A 19,963-nucleotide genomic window follows, 5' to 3' on the forward strand; every position below is an offset into this window, starting at 1 on the left:
AATCAGATGATTGAGATAAACAAAAATGAGAATTGTTGTTCCTGGATGGAGCATTCCTACATTAATTATGTTGTTTCCATCTTAAATGCCTGATCCTTTTGAATCTTTCAAACAAATATTCAGAATACAATAAATGAACTCATGTTCTTCCAGCTGTGCCTACTTGTACCTGGTATTATTTAGTTATTAAGGAGTAGAGATGCAGAGTAACTGCCATTATGTTTGCTTGGTTGCATCATCTTCCATATATGCGTTTATATGTGTATTTTCCTAGGCCTTTTCCTTCCCCCCCCCCCCCCAACCTTTTTCACAATGGTAGCTGACCCACTGGGGGTAAAGGAATACTGCACACACACACATATGTGCTGCATACATGTCCCTCAGTTGGCACATCTGTGTGGTTTTGGACAAGTTCAGCTGGATTTTATGTTTTTCCTTTGAACTAGGAGCTAAACGACATGCCTTTAACCACCTTTGAATTTTCACACTAAAAAATACTGTGAGTTGAAAAGTTGAAGTTTCCTGTGCCCCATTATATGAAAGACTTCAGACGATCTCCAGGGTGGAGTCTGTCGTGGTTGACTCTGGTCTGCAGGTGTAAGGGTATTTTTTTATTGTAGATGCAAGTTTGCAGTACGGTTTGTGGGAATCAGAGATTACGTGGGAAGCAGGTATATGTGGTAACATGAGTTTCCACAACACAATTTTAATCCCAGTCATCTTCAAATGAGAGAGAGGTGGTTTTGACTTGACTTCTCTGAGATGCACATAGCAGCAAATACAGCTTGGATAAAAACAATCTCTGCCCCAAAATACAGCTTGTGTAAGGAAAGAATGAACAAAGGTACTCGTGGTAGATGCTAATCTTACCACTTAATGCATGTAGGAAAGGTGCTTAGAAACTCAAGCCGTAAGGGAAGAGGCCAATTAAAAGTCATACGATTAATGCTAGGGTCTGTTTTTCTGAAAGTGTCTCTTTGGTTTTTTAATCATGTTATTGACTCCCTGGATTTGCCCATTTTCTTGTAAAAGAAAGCTTAGGGATTTCTTAACTAAATAAATCCTAAGGAAATAAATTCTATTTTGGAGGCGGGGCTCACAGAACATTTTTGACAATTGTTTGGATTTGAAAGAGGAGAAGATATATAGTGAAACTGAGAGTGTTTTCAGTCATTTAGAGGGGTCATTTTAAACTGCTGGGTTAATTTTTATCTAGGCCCTGAAAAAGTAGTCAAGTGTCAGTTTACATGCACAAAGGCATATGTTTGCACATCTGAATCATGGTGTGTTTGTAATAAACTGGTGCAGCAAGCCAGAGAGAATGTCTTTAACCTCTCCCTCAAACGCTACTTGAACACAAAGGATCTGGTGTGAGAGAGATTGTTTAATACCTGGTTAGAAATTGATTAGTACCTACCTACAGGTAGCTGGGTAGTATGTGGGTGTTTACCTTGCTGCTTCTGAGTGTAATGTTCATCTTCAGTGACTGCTGTTTTGCCCTCATGGCATTGTTCATTGCATCAGTCAAAAAGCCAGAAATGACCACTTTCATCAGGTGCAATTGAAGGACTGATTCAGGTGGACGTAGGTTTTATTTCTGTATGGATTCTAATTTTTGTATCAAAGTACTTTAAATGAAAAGCTTTTGGCAATACTGCCTCTGCGATATTTTTCCACTTTGTTGAAGTCACATACTGTAGAACTGTAAATGTGACTAGGAAGCGTAGCGGGTGTGAGAACTGCCCTTCTCCCACAGGGTTCTGCTGGAGTGAGACCGATGCATATCTTGTTGGGCTTACAGAAAAAGCTGTGAGATGCTTTATTTGAAAGTTTTGCAGACAAGTATACATATAGCAAACACGCAAGTGGGCAGATGTTATTCATATTAGCTCCTTAGAATATATTTTTTTCCTGAATAAGCATATTTACCAAGGTCATTGGGTACTTCAGGTGTTTTGGAACACAATTTTGCATATGTGACTTATGACATAGTGAGTGAATAAATATGAGAGATCAAAAAACCAAGGCTTTTAGGACCAGCTTTTATTGTTTATACAGAATAAATCTGGCATTTGCACTCAGTTCGTATATCAGTGTGCATCAGCAGGGCTGTTGAGGTCTTAAGATTATTTTTTTTTAATGTGATGTCCACACCTTTAACTGGGATGTGTTTGCCAAAACCTAAATTGCAGTTATTTCAGTGATTTCAGCAACTTGTTAATTGGTGATGAGAGTTATATTTTTTCTATGAAATGGAATGTCAAATAATAACATCTTAGTAAAGTTTGTTGTATGCTGAAGGTTTTGTTACACCTTGTAAGTTTACTTTTTTCCATAAAGATTGATAATATCAATAGCAAATGACTGATGACAATAATACTTTGCAGAATGTGCTTGTGAGATAATGTGATGGACTGGTATTTTTTACGTAACTGAAATCCTGATGTATTAGGTGATGATGTACAGCATGGGTGACTGTGGCAGCTTGTTATGTCTGTTACTCATTTTTGGCTGAAATCTTAGGACCAGTGATTTGCTGTTGGCTCAAATACTACAAATAAATTTTAGCCAGTAAATATTTCTCTCTAAAATTGATAAACAAACGGGTGAGTACTTCTGTTTTTTAGGTTAAAAATCATTCTATCCTCATGGACCCCTTTTTCCTGGAAGTTGTCTGGGTATTGTCTGCTATTTCTCCATGTAAAATTTTGTTTCATTTTCTACTTGTGTGGCATGAGTGGCTATATGTTGTCTTTGGAGCTTGTTAACAAGCTGAATTGAGCCTCCATCGAAGTGGAGTACCTGAGTATTCCAATTTTCTTTTTGATATTTGCCTTTTTAGTTCCTGTGGAAGGTACATGGAGACTCACTTTTTCTTTACTGGTTTACTGCTCAGTTTTTCTTTACTGGTTTACTGATCGCTTGCCACTCTCTGTCTTACGGCAGTAGGTTTTCACAGTTCACTTTGTTGGAAAGCATGGTTCACATTCATTGTAGAATATGTGGGCCAGTGACATGTGTCTGTCTTCCATTATTTATTAACCTTATTTAAAGTGTTTGCTTGCATGCAGACATGAGTCTTTTGAGATAGTTACTACAGTTATTTTCAGATGCTCCCTTAGAGAGCCTTTGTTAGTAACATCAATGTAAGTGAAATTGTAATTCTTCCAATAACATCTCCATGAAAGGAAATAACACTGATCTTTTATAATAGACCTAATACATTCCTAAGAACATTTCCAGGGTCTGCTAATGGCTTGCTACTGGTCCCAGGAAAACTAACCCAGGCTAAACTTTCGCTTTCCCAGTATCCAGCATTTACATGTAGACCTGTGAGAGAGGATTAGGTATGTTGTGCATCCATAATTCTCATTGTCAGCAGAGTAGTTGTGAGAGCCAAGCACCAGCGGACCTCTGGAAATAAAGGTGTCCTCCAAAAGTAGTCAATATTTGACTCCTGGTTTTACTTAAAGAAAAAACATTGCATGTTCTTTCTCTGGCATCTTTATCTTGCATTTAGTAATACTTCACAAGAAAACCATCAGGGTTCATTCATGAATGCTCAGAAGTCTTTTTACTGTGTAAAAATGCAGAGTCCTGCTTTTGCTAAACAATGATAATTATTTTGCCTAAACTCTTAATGGCAGAATAGTCAGAGCAAAGAAAGAAACAAATTAATTCCTGATTTCAATACATTTTGACTTCAGAACTTGGACTGTAATTTTTAGCTGCTTGGGAGCAGGCAATGGAAAATCCTAGCTTGTAGCCTGTGGTGTCATTAGCCTGCCCCTTGCAAATACTGAGGAATCTTAAGAGTATTTTAGACATTATTAACATTATGAGTCAAATAGGAAGGGTCAGGGATGGGGCTTTTAACGCTAATGCTTTTCAAGTTTCTCTATAGCTGTACATTTTAAAAAATGAGAGTTCTAATAATGTTTTTGTGTTTCAGGACTTAAAATGGCAGAAGATTCCTATATTATGGGAGTGTCTGATCCCCAAGTAAGTAGATGTGTGTATTTTCCAAGCCCTGTATTCTTTCCTAGGTCTCTGTTTTGGCTTCCTCTTATATTGTCCTTCATTTCCTAGGCTTATCAATGTGGAGATATAAAAACATCGTAGGTATTGACAGAAATCAGATTCGGGGAAATCTAGGTGTGTTTTTTTTCCCTGTAAGGTGTTTTTTATGCGACCAGCCTTGGCACTGGTGAAATGGCTGAAATGAAAAGTAAAGCTAAGCCTGCTGAAAGAAGCAGTTGAAAAAATACTCATTTTTATTCCCCGTCTGCCTGTGATGCTTGCTCTTAAATTTCTTTTGTGGTGGACATCGGACTTTATCTGAAAATAATGCCCCTTATGCCCTAGAAAGCCCCTTTGTATCATCTTTTTGTGAAATTTGAATTGACATTGATGACTACAGTGCTCCTTCACTCACACAGATCAGTGGGCCTGGCTCTTCAGAAACTCTTCCTGATCTCATTAGGTCATTTCATGATTTATTTGAATTGTGAGAATGGTGTTTAAGTGAAAAGTCTGAGTGAAAAACAGATCATTCCTACTTACCTTAATTTCCAAAAAGAAACTACTTTCTCCTTTATGCTTGCTGCACTTTGGAAGATGATAGATTTATACCTGGCAACAATTACAGTGAGTTAAGACATATCAGTATTTAAAAAAAAAGAAAACAAAACCCAAACTGTAACTTGGCTATACTGTTTTCTTGTATTAGAGCTTGCATGAATATTTACATAAGGGATGTAGTCTGGTGGGGTTTAATCACATATGTGGAGATGAAAACTCACAGGTTCTCAGCAAGGCTTTGGGCAAGACATCTAGGATCAGATTTTCAGAATTTACCATATAAGCTCTTTTGAATATATAGTAGTTATTAGTGCATGTAAGCAAATTCCATATTTAGAAACACTGCAGTCTTGTGATACAGGTGAAAGAAACTTGGTCAGTACTGTCAGCTTTGTTTGCACTGCTGTTGCCAGCAGAAATAAAATAGATACAAAATGGTTATGTACTGCACCCGGGGTGTTTGCAGTCTCAGTATCTGTAGAGAACTTTGAAATCCTTTGCTGATGGATGCTTTATGAAAGTATGTATATATGTAGTAATGAAGAATAAATTTTCTTTCAATACAGATGTTTGCAATGGATCAGTTAGTGGGAATGAATGCATTATTTAGTAATACAAATTACATCACTTCAGACTTGCCACTACGAACAGGTAGGAACTGTTGCTATTTGATTGTGCTGTTGTCCTGCTTTTTCTTCGAGTTTCTTTTTTTGTGAAGTTCTTTTCATAGGCTTTTTTGTTTACATCATAATACTAGATCCTGAGGTTGTCAGCTAGACTTTGTATTACACCCTTATGCATCTCTTTCTTGCCCTCATGAAACTTTCAACAGTGAGGCAGATCTGATTTTCTTTTGACCTGTATAGAAACTGAAAGTTTCAATTAGTTAAATGAGAGTGACCAAAGAGCTTTAAGTGACCTGTTTTTATGAATTATTTTTTTTTTCTAAATTTGCATCTTCGGTGATCTACATGTTTGTATTGCCAGTTTGCAGAGTGCAACATGTATTTAATTTTTCTTTTGAATGGTGTTTCATTTGTTGTAGTAATTCTTAAGGTGCTTTTTTTTCCACTAATAAAATGCAGAGTATATTCAGCTTCCTGTATCATTCGAATCTGTTTTTCCTTCTTGGTGACTTCTCTGTTTCCTGTAAAGTAGCAGTCTGGTATTAAAAGTACCCAACAATTTCCTGAATAATAACACTAGTTTGAAAGTTCAGAGTCAAGTTTTGCGACCAACTGCTGAAAGTAAGCAAGTAATACTCTGCAAAGGTCTGATACACGGTTCTTACAGTACAGTTCCTGAACATCGATATCAAATAGAAGTGTGTTATATCTCAGCCAGTATTAGCTGCTTGATCCTTGGTCTGGTTTTGCTTACTGAATTTCTTCATAAGTATTACTTCATGCTTCAATTTAGAAAACTCTGGTTTTCCTGCTTAGTTTATTAGAATAGCTGATATGAAAGGAGGAAGCAAATAAAAATCTGTTTAAGCGTATGAGGTTTTTCTCGGTATATATTTCCAATATAGCTATTAATGTATTTTAACATGACAACTTTCTGTTCTTGATCTCTTTGTTGCATCAGGATGTAGCTGGTGTCTTCTGTATTGCGGATTGATTTCTTTTGTTGAAAATGCAGATCATTTTGTTTGCAGTATTTGGTACGCTTGATAGCAGTGGAGGTGTGAAAGGTAAAATGAAATAAACAGTTAACTTTTTACTTCTTAGGTAAAACTCCACCCTAAAGTAATAATAAATGCTGATTTAAAAATAAAAATTAAGGCATGCTTACTGTTCAGTGTTTCATGCTTTAAAACATTAATTCAGTTTTCTTGACTGAATAGTAGTGAAGAGGAAGGATCAAGAAACACATGATACAGAAATTCTGTTTCAAGCTAAAATATTTTGATGAGCAAAGCTCTTGACAAATATGGACAAGTATCCAACAAATTAATGTTGCAATCATTTGTTTGCAGTGTGTTTTTATTAAGGCAGATAAAATCGTTCAGTGAGATTCATGTGTGTAGGATTAAAGGGCTTGTGCATTGTATACCAAGGGTTTTTTTCACTCTTGTCCCAGAGTTTCTATGGAACAAATAAGATTATTGGATATTTTTTCCTCATTTCACCCATTTCCTCGTACACCTTTTAAGCTTGCTCTCTACTCCTCATGCCAGACTCATTCCATACAAGTTATTCTGATATATAGAACTGATATTCAGATAGCTATGTCCTGTCTAAACTAGAAAAACAGCTGTTTTTAAAACCATGTGGGGGAGTCAAGAATTCACTGAGTTCTGCAGTCACAGAAGACTCTTCCTGGGCTAAGTCTAGCTTTATTCTTAATTTGCAAAGTTGCTTAGAAAAGGCCTTTTTTTTTTTTTTTTTTTTTTATTTTATTAGTGGCACCGCTCTTGTCTCCTACTGCACTGTAGGTGGCAAGTTCCCTGTGTACAAAATGGGATTTAATAAAGGATCATGGATTTTAGGTTATCACAAACAAAAAGTTAAATCACAAGTTTTAGAAAATGTTGATCATTTCGATGGCATCAGATGATGCCACAGTGATTTTGCTTCTTGAGTAGTATCGCTATAATGCTTACTTCCTCCCTTGCTTGAAACTGTTGTGTTGTTACTACAGACTGTCTTCAGTTATAAGGTACTATGATAATTTATATATTACGCTTCAATTGCTTCCAAGCAGGAACTAATTCTTTCTTTCCACACAGCAGGGCCAGTTAAAAATTCATGTGGGGTTTTCCAAAAGTACTTCCAGCTGAGATATGGAGAGGGTAAAATAAGTGTTCTAAGAAACAATTTTTCTCTAGGACAGTTGGATGATTTAAACAGAAAGAACTGAAGACATTAGTTCTTCCTCATGGTTTGGTGTGTACCTACATCTTTCCATCTGTGCATTCATGAATGCACAATGTCAGTCTTACTACATTGGCAGGCAGGTTTAATCAGTAACTGTGGATTGCCATATCATGCCAGCATAGCTGAATCAACAAATAGCTGGGGAATCTGGGGACTTTCTGATGATAGATTTCTGCTGAAAGGTTAATATTTACAGTAATAGTAGCAAACCTTTGAGATGTCAGGACAAGGATTTTCTCCATGAGTTTGAGAGTGCTCAAGTGTCTTTGCTCACTTTGTTTTCTATCTCATGAGCATCAGTTTTAAGTAAAAAATTAGGCTTGGTTATTTTGGCTCTAAAGGTGTAGTACGTAGTTACGTGGTTCAAGTTCTACTTTTACATCTAAATCTAGAAAGATAAGTAATCTCTGTGTGCTTTTGGTGACAAAAGGATGGATCTGTAACAACTGCCATAGCAGTGCAAACTGCAGGGCTGAACTGTGTGTTTGAAATATCACCAGCAGCAAAGGCAGTATGTCATGAAGTCAGCTTCGTCTTTGGTTTGTGGGGAAGTATCCTCCCTTTGAGAGTTGGGTACTAATCCTCAATGGCATCAGGGAGCATTACCCGTGGCACATACGTAGGCAGTGTACAAGCAGATAGGCATCAGTGTGATGTCCACTATGTAGTGAAGGGAGAAAGTAACGACTTGAACTGGAGCAGCAATGGACATCGCTCCAAGCAAAGCCTTGTAGAATTTTGGGTATTTCTTACTTCCTCCTGATAATACCAGGCCATCTACAACCATGTAATCACGTAGCAACCTGTGTGCTAGTTACAGGTGGGTTTGGGAACTGGTTGTTTTGGGTTTTAGCGGCCCTAGCCTGACTAGCTGTTGGCATTAAGGTGTTGTGGTTTTAAGCCTGTGAAGTTGAAGCAGGGCTATCAGCAGCTGGGCAGTATTGCCTGGAGGCTGCTAAAATTACAGGTTTCTGATAGTTCTTTAACCTCCTCTGCCCAACCCTCTGTGGTGCTGGCTGTTGAGAAATTAGAAGGGCATAGAGGGAAAAAGAAAGCACTTACAAAAACTTTATTTCATGTTTTTTCAGAGGGAGATGATTTAGAGATTGAAGGGAGCCTGACCATCACCAAAGGTTAGATGAGCGTTCATTTTCCTCTGTCCCATAGCAGTGGCCCTAATATTCAGAAGAATGAGCAGACTTACATACTGCTTCCAGCGTTTTTTCTAAATCTTCTGTTCCTGTGTTTTGAAGAGTAAACTGAGGGGAGAGAGAGGTTAAGCAAAGCCCTTGTGCTGCTTGCTTTGAAACATCATGCTTTGATCACTGCAGAGCTGAGATGCAGCAGTGTTCCTGTGCAGGTGAATCCCTGAGGGAGATGACATACAAATGCTGCAGCAGGCCTTCAGGAAGGATAAGACACTGGGTCTAAAATCTGAGCTTTCAGCAGCAAAGTCCAGCTGCCAGGATGGGCAAAAGAGCGTTGGTGTTGGATTTAACAATCAGAACCTAGAGGCTATGGGTGTTTTTATCCACGTCCACAGAGCAAAACAGCACAGTTACACAGGTGAGATGCCTGTTCTGGGGGGTCCCACTAGCAGAGAGGAGGCCATGGAGGGCACTTGGCCATAGCTGGTTGCAGGTTAAATTGAATGGCTTCAGGTACGACGTAAGCTGTTAGATAAAGGAGCCCACTGGTCCTGAAGTGGTGCCAGGCTTGCAGGGATATCCCAGCAGCTCCACAGACCGCTTTTTTCTTGACTTTGCTATGATGGGAAGAAGGAACCACAGGGGAGCCTAAGATGGGTGCTCCTTTGGGAAGTGTGTGTGCAGGGTGAGGCCTGTCAAGGGGAAGAAAGAATGTAAGTGGTGCAAGAGTCAAGATGCAGGAGGGCCTCTGACTCAGGCAGGAAGGAAAATGAAGAAACACAGCAGTTGAAGAAGACGTGGGGAAGTGGGACTGTGAGTCAGCCTGGAGGGGTGGCAGTGGGATGCAGGTTGGTCTGTGGTAACTGAGGCTAGAAGACAGAAAAGGAAGCACTGAAGCATACTCAGGATGTGGCAGTCTGCACCAAACCCCCTCCAGGCTGGAGGACTGCATGATTTATTTGCAGTTCTTAGCCCTCCTGACTGCTGCAGTGCCAGGCAAACAGCGTGGAGTGCTCGTGCCAAAACTTGGCTCATGGCAACTGTGATAGTCATCCCTGTGTGGAGGCCAGCTCCATGACTGTATGCCACTCCAGCCTCTCTGTAGGGCAGAAGTAGAACTTAAGCTACGCATTAAGTAGTGTTCCTTCTTGTGGTTCCTTAACACTTAAAAGGGGGTTGCTTGTTAAACAAGAACTTGAAGCAAGCAGCTTTCCAGCCTAGAACGGAGGTGCAAAACATCATCGCAAATCTCTTCGTTATTAGTTCCTCTTGCAAGGTGTACATCTTCAGTTTCTTGCTGCCTGTCTGCTTATTAGCTTTGATTAGCAGAGATGCCTGCTAATAGAAATGAAATATTAAAAAAATCCCTGTGCAAAACACTGAACATTTTTCTTTTCCCCATGGGAAAGGATGAGAGAGAAAAGGAATCACTCATAGCCGGGCTGTCTGTCTACAGTATTTCTGGGAAGTAATCAGAGTTCAGTGAAGACAGCTGGGTGAGGCCTTTCACTAAGTAAAATCCTTTTTATAGTCACAATAATATGCCATTTATACTTGGAAGTTACCTTGCATATTGCTGTGGTTTTTTTAAATGGCATTTCAGATATAATGAAGTGCCTTCCGTTAGAGTGCCTTCGCTGTACTGTTGCTTGGATCTGGTCAGATGCTATACCAGAGTATTACTTGGTCACTGTGAAAAGAAAATGATTAGTCACAAAACCCAAAGTTTAAAATAAGACCTCACAAAATTTTGTTTTAAATATATTGGTATATAATTGATATAATCTGGATCAATGATAACAGACATCTAATTTGCCTTTGTACATTTACACTGCACCTTTTTTGCACATTCCTAGTATTAGTAAGAAAGATACTAAAACCCCCCCAAGGTATCTGTGTATTTGTATGCTTTTTACAAGGCTTTTTCCAAAGGGACATAAGAACCACAGTCCTAAGTTTTCAGTTTTCCTGAGTTTTCACAAGTGCCATGCAAGGTGAAACCATTTTAGTGGTACGAAGAATTACGTTTCAGCTTTCCAATATGCCAGTACAGTATATCCCTCTCTTACAAGTCTGAATTTCCTTATGCTGAGGAATGTTGGAACCTGGATCTGCTGCATCCTGGGGTACTGTTGCAGCCACTTAGCTGTTGGATAAAAAAGCATTTCTTTGTCTGGCTAATGTTTAAGAGAAAGCAGCAGTATTTTGTGCTGATAGTAACCCAGTGTATGTGCCTTGGAAATTAATTCCTAAGGGGAGAACAGCCAAAGAACAGTTACTTGGCAGATCCTGCCCTGGAGGCTTGGTTGAAAGTTGAACTACGCAGTTGTATTTCGGTGCATTATTTCTGCCAGTGCCCAGAAGATATAAGGCCTCTGGGTCATTAAAGTATAACATTTTAAATGCCTAAAGCATGGGGAGGATTAGAGGTCTGTGAACAGAGATCTTAAATTTAAGTGCAGAAAGAATGCTTAAACTCAACTCAGCTCATCTTGACTCCATGTTACAGACAAAACCTGAAAAATAAAACCACTCCAAAGCTAAGTGTGTCTCTATGTCTTTTAAAGTTTCTGAAGTCCAAACTGGTTTTCATGCTTTCTGATGTAAAATGTTGTGTATATGGTCTTGAGGCAATTGTTTTGCATGACTTCAAGATTTTAATTGTAGCACTTTACTTCTTCATAGGAGGAGTGTTGGTTTTGGAAAATAAATTATATGTGAAATTGTTGTGACTAGCATTTGCAATATGACTTTGACATGAAGCTAATTCAGTTGCTGAGTCAGCTAACTTCAACAGAAAAATACTAATTCCATCTATTAGTATATCTATCAAAACTTTAATGTTGAGAGAAGCCTGTTCAGTTAAGACCTGTGCTATTAAAGACATGAAGGTCTGTTCTATTAAAGTGAAGTTGTACTAAGGAGCTGAGAAGGATGCATGTAGTCATATTACAAACTATAAATTAATTAATCCTCTGCCATTTGTAATTATCAGTGAACATTAGGCCTGTTGGCAAACGAAAGCTGATACAAGTATGTAGTTCTCTGCTGAAGCCAAGTACTGCCTAGTTGAGTTAGCTGGATGGCAGCGTACCTGTGGATGATGCAGTTGTTCAGAGGCAGATCACACCTGGATGCTGGCAGGGCACAGTTTACTTCATATGTGGCAGACCTTGCAGGCATAGCTGTGGCTTGTGTGCTTTTGAGGTCTCACATGTCCCAGTGAGCTTGCTCGATTCCTTAGCATTAATACCTTCAATAAAGTGTAAGTGATGATATATAATTTCAACAGTAATATAGCTGGCAAAATATTGTGTAAGTGTACATAGTGAAGCTGTCATTTGGGATCTGCTTTGATAGCAACTGAATTTTTAGCATTGAAATCTGAATCTTCTTTGCTTAACAAGAGGCAGAGAAGAAGTCATACCTCTCAGAATCATCATTTTCAGTCTCAGGAGTGGCTTGCATTGTAAGAGGTATTTCATAGCCATCCACCTAGAGAGCTTTCCTTCTTGATGTAAAGAATCAAAATGATCAGAGTTGGAGCTAAGCTTTGATCAGGTGATGAATTTTTAACTCTGGTGGCACTGAGTTCTCATTGGATTTAGGGCCTCCTCAAAGGCTATTTAACTGATGAATTTTGAATTATGTTTGTGGTATGAAGTTAGCCACTGTCAGGGAGTGGTGCAAGACTGAAAGTCATTGGAGGAAGCCTTCTTTGAAAGACACAAACAGAATTTTAGTGAACATAGGATTCTATGTATTGACATCATGCTCAAAGATGGATCTCATTGTAGAGTCTGCATCTGTAGTCAAATAGAGTGTGTTCAGTGTTTGTAGAGGCACAGCAGAACAGTATATTTAAAAGTGTATCTGAAATTATTAAAAGAATGTAAATTATTTAGTCTACTCAATTCCAGGTTTGTTTTTTTCAAAGGAGTTCTGACTGTTAGGGCATGTTGAGACAGCTTAAATTCCTCCGATATTCCCATACCTCAGAGCCTCCCATTGCCTGTCTCTAGATTTTCAAAAGCACCTATTCAGTAGGAAACCCTAGGGCCAAGAGCTTGTGAGTATAGCCTTTAGAGCCCAAGGGGTTTAAATACAAAAGTTAACCTTAGCTCAGGAAGGCCAGGCTGCTTGTCAGTGGCAAGGAGAGGATCCTGTTCGTACTCACCCTTCTGAGTCTTAACTGAATGATCAGGTTGTTCATTTAGGCCCTCTGAGATAAAATTAACTTTTTTTAATTAATCCTTCCCTTCTTACTGCACTGGTCTTAGGGAATGTTGGAAATGAGAGACTGACAAGTGATGAAATTATTTGTTAAACTTTAAGTTCTAAGATGCTTAGGTGCTTTTCTTTTTTCTCAAGACATTCAAGGACATCAAATTTACCCCTGCAACTTCTGTCATAGTAATAAAAATGTAATTTCTATTATTGCTTTTCTTTCTTTTATGTTAGCAGATGGACCATACCTTCAAATCATAGAACAGCCAAAACAGGTAAGAAGAACAGTACCTTTTGAAAATCTTTAAGGTAGCTATGTCACTGTAATCAGCTTTGAATAAAATTATGACTTCAGGTGAGCACTGAAGAGGTTGAACTCTCATAACAAATGTGCCACTTAACCATGAGCAGTTTTTCCTCTCACTTTTGTAGTTAAATCATTTCCTGTTTTGTTCTGTTTTCATCTTCGTCTCTCTCTGGAAGTGTCATAAGACACAAAAAAACCCAAACACCTGAAGGTTTTAAAAAAATGTCTTGCTAAGTATAGACTCTTCATCTTATAAGTTACTTTTGCAGTACCCCAGTATTTTGAAACAAACAATTAGACCAAACATGGAAGATTTTTAGATTTTGTTTCATCTTTCTTGAAACATGAGTGGAAAAAATAAAAACATTTCATTCTGTTCCCAAGTTACTGGAATTTTCAACTTGTGTGTTGTCATAGTAAAATTCTGTTGTTCTTTGAGATTCCTTTTGTCACAGTTCACTGTTTTGAAACCCAAGAACAATAAAGATAAATACTTGAATGAAACTTTTTTGGTGACTGTGTAGCAAACACTCACTCACATTCCTCTGACAGTATGAAAGTCACCCCAATGCGCTGGTTAGTTTTCATGCACCTGATTTAGGAAGTAACTGCTGAGTGAAAATTGCCTTGAAATATGGCAGGATATTTTTCCTTTAGCTGGTTGCATCAGCAATTACAGGTATTCCTCTGGAAGCTATTGCAGCATGGAGACCCCTTTCCTGCCTCTCCCAATCAGTTGCTGAAAATCCTACCCTATGGACATGTTAAGTAGGCAGACAAACAGGGTGTCTCAAAGCTGTCCCATTTTCTTCTTGGTCTTCTGCAGAAGCATGCCACAATCCAGTCTTTCTAGTAGGAGATGATAGAGAACGCTGGTTTCAGCCACACACCAAAGACATTTTTCTGCCCGAGCATCCCTCCAGCAATAGGACACTTCATGGTCATAGGTGAAACAGCAGTGTACCGTGAACTCTTGGAAGAATACACTGCCTCTTCCATGTCGTTTTATTTCATCCCAAATCAGGCTGTGTCTTTGCATGGTGGAGCCTACAGTGTTCAGTACCTAAGGGGAAACCGAAGGGAGCAAGCAGCTCCTTTAACAGAGTACCCATGTGGCAGGCTGGGCAATAGTTTATAGCGGGGTGCTGAGGGTGATCCATCAGCAGAGTGCTGTGCTTGTGATCATTTTTGGAGCAAAGAAACAGCTGGGGGGAGTAAGACTGTATGTATGAAAATGTAGCTAGGATAGCAAGGGCAATAGACTGGGGAAGGCCACACAGATGACTGCTGGATCTGTTGGATCGACAGCGTAGAGGTGAAGAGAGACTGGGTCATACCGTGTGTCGTGACTGCAGAGGTTGTTTTGTCTTTTGGCAGCTTGAGTTCAAGCTCACGATAGCTGGGCACTTTGCTTGCAATACGCTCAGTCACTCAGTTTGCCATAGGAAGGCAAATACACGCTTAAGGATGAATTATGTTGCCTGGCCAGTATCTGAATAGAAGTCAGATCTTCACATTTGCCTGGGAAACAAATTCTTAAAACTGAAAAGGCTTTAGTGAGATAAGTGTTGAAGCTAATGATTACAGAGCAATTTTTGAACCAGGTTGTTTACCATCAGCTAATACAGACTTTGAATTCAGAGTTGTCTACTGTTAGAAAGAAGCTGAACGATTCTTGATGAAGGATACACCACTATCTGGTGCTGTTTGGACAGACACTGGGAGCCCTGTATTAGATGGAGATTTTGCCAGAAATTGCAGGACTGGGGAGCAGATCTATCCTGAAAGTATTTGAAGTTGGGGGCTACATGAAATAATGTAGGTAAAGTTACCAAATACATTTAAGAGTTGCATCTTTTGTGCCTTATACATTACCCTTTAAAGGGAATGTTACTTCCTATAAATAAAAATGGAATAAATGGACAGCTGTACTGTGGAGTGGTTGCTAACATCCTTTAGTTCCCCAAAGTATATTCAGACATCTATTTATGTAGCTGAGATGAAAGCCCAGCCATTTAAAGTCCCCTGAAGCTTTTGGGCTGTTTCTGGACTCCACTCGGAGAAACAGCTTTCACATGCTCTTCCCAGAAGGAAGAAGCATTTTTCTGTTTCATCCCTGTTCTCTTTTCTTTATGATTCTTTGGACTTCCTTGATTATTATTGGCTTCAGTTCTTTCTACCTAGCAGCAATCATGAGAGTATCTGCTGTTGCATTCTCTATGTGTTCATTTAATCTTGTTTTGAGAGTATAAATAGACCTCTGCTTCAAAATATCTTCATTTACTCAAAGAAAAATTTCAGATTGCTGCTGTGTGTAAGAGTGAAAATACAACAGTTTCTCCAGGGCAACAGTTCAGCAGTGCTTTGTTAACCACTACTCAGAAGGCATTTGAGGGATGAACAGTTGTAACTTTTCTGTTTGTAGGCTGTTTGGGCAAGTCTTGTTTGTGCATGTGCTTTTTTTTTAAAGTTTTGTTTCTAAACAGCTTTCAAGTTTCTTTTCCTTTATCTCCACAGAGGGGGTTTCGTTTCCGATATGTATGTGAAGGGCCTTCACATGGTGGACTTCCTGGTGCTTCTAGTGAAAAGAACAAAAAATCCTACCCTCAGGTCAAAGTAAGTACATAAATCATTAGTTTTGCGAACCGAATGCAAGTGTCATATGTACGTGTATAGGACCTTGCTGCATATCAACATAAATTTGTATGGAATTATTCAAAACTGACTGCATTTCAATCCCAACTTTCAAAATGTAATTGATTTTGAAAAGGAAGTTGTTTTCAGATTTGTGGAGATATTTTGGCACCATGTTTATCTGTCAGCAGTCGAGCAGTAAGCTTTCCTGCACCCACCACCTCACTGCCCTTGTGCAGACTAACGGACCTCTGCCTTAAGGTGCAGTTTCAGCACAAAACAAGGCCTGAACTGCTTGGTTGCTCCACTTCTAGCATACTGCAAAGGATGAGTCTGGTCAGTTACTCCACTCTAAGATGCTATTTACCAAGGTTTCCTTCTTTTTCTGTTCATGTTACTCCTTATTCAGTATCTCTAGGATACTAATTTCTTAAGGACTTAATTCCTTTAAAGTCAACAGAAAACTTCTCATTTTAATGGGAGCAGCATTATGTTCAGGTATTCGCAGAGCCTTTTTCAGAGCTTTTTCCCCCTGGAAAAAGTTCAAAGATGTTAATCAAAGAAACGTTCTGTGCTAGCACAATATGATTTTAACAGTGGTGATTAATCATTCTAGGATTAGAGAAGAACTGTCTTTGCCTGTGGTTCTTGCAGCAAATTATTTTTCCATGGAAAAGATACACTGTGTTTTTTCAGTATTTTCTTAACTTAATGAAAGTCTTAGTCTCGGTATTGCATTACCTCTTTGAACTATTGCACTAGAGGTTGTCTCACAAGGAGCAGGGTTAATGTGTTTTAATTCTAGTGTTATCTCTTTACTTTCTCCTTTATGGGGAGAGGAGGGAAGGGAGGAGTGGCAAGCAGTCAGCCTCTGCCTTGGTGTGTGCCACTCCTCAGTGTGCATGAGGTTCTTCTGCAGTTCTTGAGAAAGGCTGGAGTTTGGAACAGTTGCATCTCCATGATGAATCAGTATGAGCATGACTTAATGGAAAATAATCAGCATTGGCTGAGATAGCCTAGGGTGTTAGTCTTGTGAATGGAGAAGAAGCTGGGAAAGCTGTTTTCATATAGCCTTGCAAAACACCTATGAAAAATTACTAGCCCAGGCAAAGGATCTGCTTGCTTTTCCCTTTCCTGTTGTGATGGTAATGATGAACCAATGAATGACATTTCACCGATATGTTCAGATATAAAATAATTTACCTCAGTTAAGCCAGATCTTTGGATTCCAATCCAATCTGTGTCGATAATAATACAAATGATACTTTGTAGAGGTGTGATGGGTCGCACAATAGCACAACGAGGAGATATGCAAAGAGGAGCTAGTTATACAGGAGATGGAATTTCTCCGTGAATAAACTAGAAAGCAAAATGCTGTTTGGCTTTCCATCAAACCTTCTATTTTCATTGATCATTAGAATTTAATTGCATCTACAGCTTCCTCCCCAACACACACATGTGTCCCTTCCCCTCCCTCCCTCTCGTCCTACTGTGCGCATCTGTGTTTTTTCTAGTACAAATCCCCACATGGCAACACCTGCTGGGAGAGGCTGGCAAGGGAACACAAGTAAATTCCTCAAGGCCATTGCTTGTTAGTGCCTGTTCTTGATTCAAGTGGTGCCAGTAAAGACAGAAGTGTTTCACACCTTTTCCTGTAAGTCTCTTCTCTGTTTTGTCAAAGGGTGCTAACCTTGTCATAACTGAGGTGAGCACAATTGAAGATTGCTATTTTTTGTTGCATTGAGTTTTTTGTTTTGTTTTGGGGTTTTTGTTGGTTTTGTTTGTTTGTTTGTTTTTTTCTTGTGCCAAGGCTTTCACCATAAAACCTCCATTAGTTGATCGCAGTGCTGTGAAAGGACAGTAGTGTGAGTTTGGCTGTACTGTAAAAAGGAGGGTTTATGACATCTTTTAGCCTTGGCTATGATGTGGTCAGTCCAGCTCGACATTGGGATCTCCTTTCTGCTTGGCCATCTCTGCACAAAAAGCTGATGTAATTTACTGGTAGCTACCACGAGATGTCCTGAAAATAGGTATCTTCAGTGCACAAAAAAGCATTGCAGTCTCCCTATTCCCTTTTTATAGGATTATGGATTGAAGGCCAAAAGAAAACACATTTATCTGATATGACTTCTTGCATAATGTGGACTGTTCAACTTTTTTGTTGTCTGGTTTTTGGTTGGTTTTTTTTTACTGCACCCAGTTTGTAACTTGTAGCTGAGCTGGAACATACCAAGATATATCTTTCATGTAAAGGCTGGAGTGCTGAAGACTTTGCCATGTCTCTAAGCAAGATGTTTTGGTAGTTAATTAAATTAACCACGTCCTGTATAGTAATTTCCAGTCTTTGCGCTTAAGGCAAATCTGCACTGGCCAGCAAAGTGGAATTGATTTAAGACCTCCTATTTTAACAGCACAGTCACAACAAATGGAGTCTAGATAACAGTAGTAGTATTCTAGAATATTAAAAAATGGGTTGGTTTGTTAATGTTTATCATTTATGGAATTATATTCCTTTGTTTAACTCTGTTTTTGCTAACAGTAATCCTAATATCATGTACAAAATATCGTACGGTTTCAGAGGATGTTAAATAACTTTGCATGTGGTTACACAGGGCAGAGAAGTTGTAGATACTGAATATGTTTTAATGAAGTTACATTTCATGACAAGTTTCATGATTACAGTAGAAAGCTACCTAAAATTCTTCATTTGAATTTCATTTTCATCTGCTTAGTGTAAGTAACACAACACTGGAAAATGCTGATATCTAGAACAGTTGAAATCAAAGCTCCTGGGGTGCTTATTCATTGTTAGCATTTTGGCCAGGCGGGAAAACAGTCTATAGTATAAGAAGAAAGAATAAAACTGGATTGTCTAGTATTATCACCAACTTACTTAACTGTCTAAATTTTTTATTCATAATTCACTTGTTTATATGTATTTGAAAAACTGAGAAAACTACTTGTACAGAAAATTTACACTGGCCTTCTTACACATTTACCACGTGTGACCTGATCTTGCATGCTGATGTTAGTGTAAGCATATTCATGTTTTACGCTGAAATACTTGATCCAGTTTTGGGTGTGAAAAGAATTTGCTGAAAATAGTGGTGTGAAAGAAATGTCCTGAATTTTCATCTCCTTGGGGGCAAGTCTACGTGGGTGGCCGTAAACTCAAGTTGCCTATTCTCCGTGAGCGGAATGTAAATCTGCTCCAGCCCAGAAACTGAGTAACCGATGGCTCAGAGGTGTGCCCAAGCTAATGAACACCACCTCTCTGCCAAAGAGCTTGGACCTTGTGCAGTTCAGCTTGCAAATCGAAGCTGCATGCCAGTTAGGCAGCCCTAAACCCAGGCACCTGAGCAGGATGATTGCCCATCCCGTCGTGTCCTGGGGCTGTCCTAAATTATACCTCAATTTGGAGATAAGCGGTCTTATTGAAATCAGTGATTTCAGTATATGCTTCAAGTTCAAGAGGGGAATTTATGGAAGATTGAAGTTATGTTGTTGATGAACCGTTTTGGTGAAGAAAGGAGCAGCATATTTGCTTTTTTCACCCATAGGAGTTAAATTGTAGAGTGATAGATTGCTGATCACAAGTTAAAAATTCATTTAACAGCTGAATTAAGGAATAAACATAAGCCAAGAATGAGCAGACTTTCTGTTATAAATCTTGACCCCTCTTAAAAACCTGTACTGAACCAAATTCAGCCAAAGATAAATCTGGTGAGATTTGTGCTTTTTTACCGTTATGGTTAATTTGGCTGAATATGGGGCACCAAGTCCCTTTAGTCAGGCTCCTAAAGGAGAGCACCAAACTCTATTTTTGGCATGGGAGTGACCTCATGTTCAGAGGATCAGATGATCTTCAACTCCCAATTGTTTAAATTACTTTACATTGCTTATTCTTAGACCTCTAAGTAAGTGTTCAGTCACCTAAATGATTTGTGCCAAATCTGAAATACTTTGTCTTAAACTAGCAACTGAAAAGAAAAATGATGCTGCTTTCTGAAAACATATTTATAAAAAGTGAGCAGTGCCTTATCTGTGGAACGCTTCTTGTACTTGCATATTGAGGACAGCACTAGTCACATACTGAAGGTTAGTCAGGATTGGGGCTGTAGTTGTTGCAACAAAGTGATTAGAAAGAGAAATGGGCGCTTCTGTAGCTGCTGGCTTTGACATGGTCT

General features: G+C 38.9%; 1 protein-coding gene across 2 annotated transcripts in view; it reads left to right on the forward strand.

Annotated features, from left to right (window-relative positions):
• The window catches only part of NFKB1 (nuclear factor kappa B subunit 1), a 59,598-nt gene that overhangs the window by 8,832 nt on the left and 30,803 nt on the right, over positions 1-19,963 (forward strand). Inside the window, exons 2-5 of one of the 2 annotated variants that reach the window (XM_037380168.1) lie at positions 3,953-4,002; positions 5,148-5,232; positions 13,070-13,110; positions 15,660-15,758. In XM_037380168.1, the coding sequence (XP_037236065.1) occupies positions 3,961-4,002; positions 5,148-5,232; positions 13,070-13,110; positions 15,660-15,758 (267 nt within the window). In that variant the 5' untranslated portion in view covers positions 3,953-3,960. The remainder of the gene's footprint in view (positions 1-3,952; positions 4,003-5,147; positions 5,233-13,069; positions 13,111-15,659; positions 15,759-19,963) is intronic. The other variant, XM_037380177.1, reaches the window with a different exon arrangement.

The sequence above is a fragment of the Falco rusticolus genome, chromosome 1 (genome assembly GCF_015220075.1).
Source record: "Falco rusticolus isolate bFalRus1 chromosome 1, bFalRus1.pri, whole genome shotgun sequence".
NCBI classification, from domain to species: Eukaryota; Metazoa; Chordata; class Aves; order Falconiformes; family Falconidae; genus Falco; species Falco rusticolus.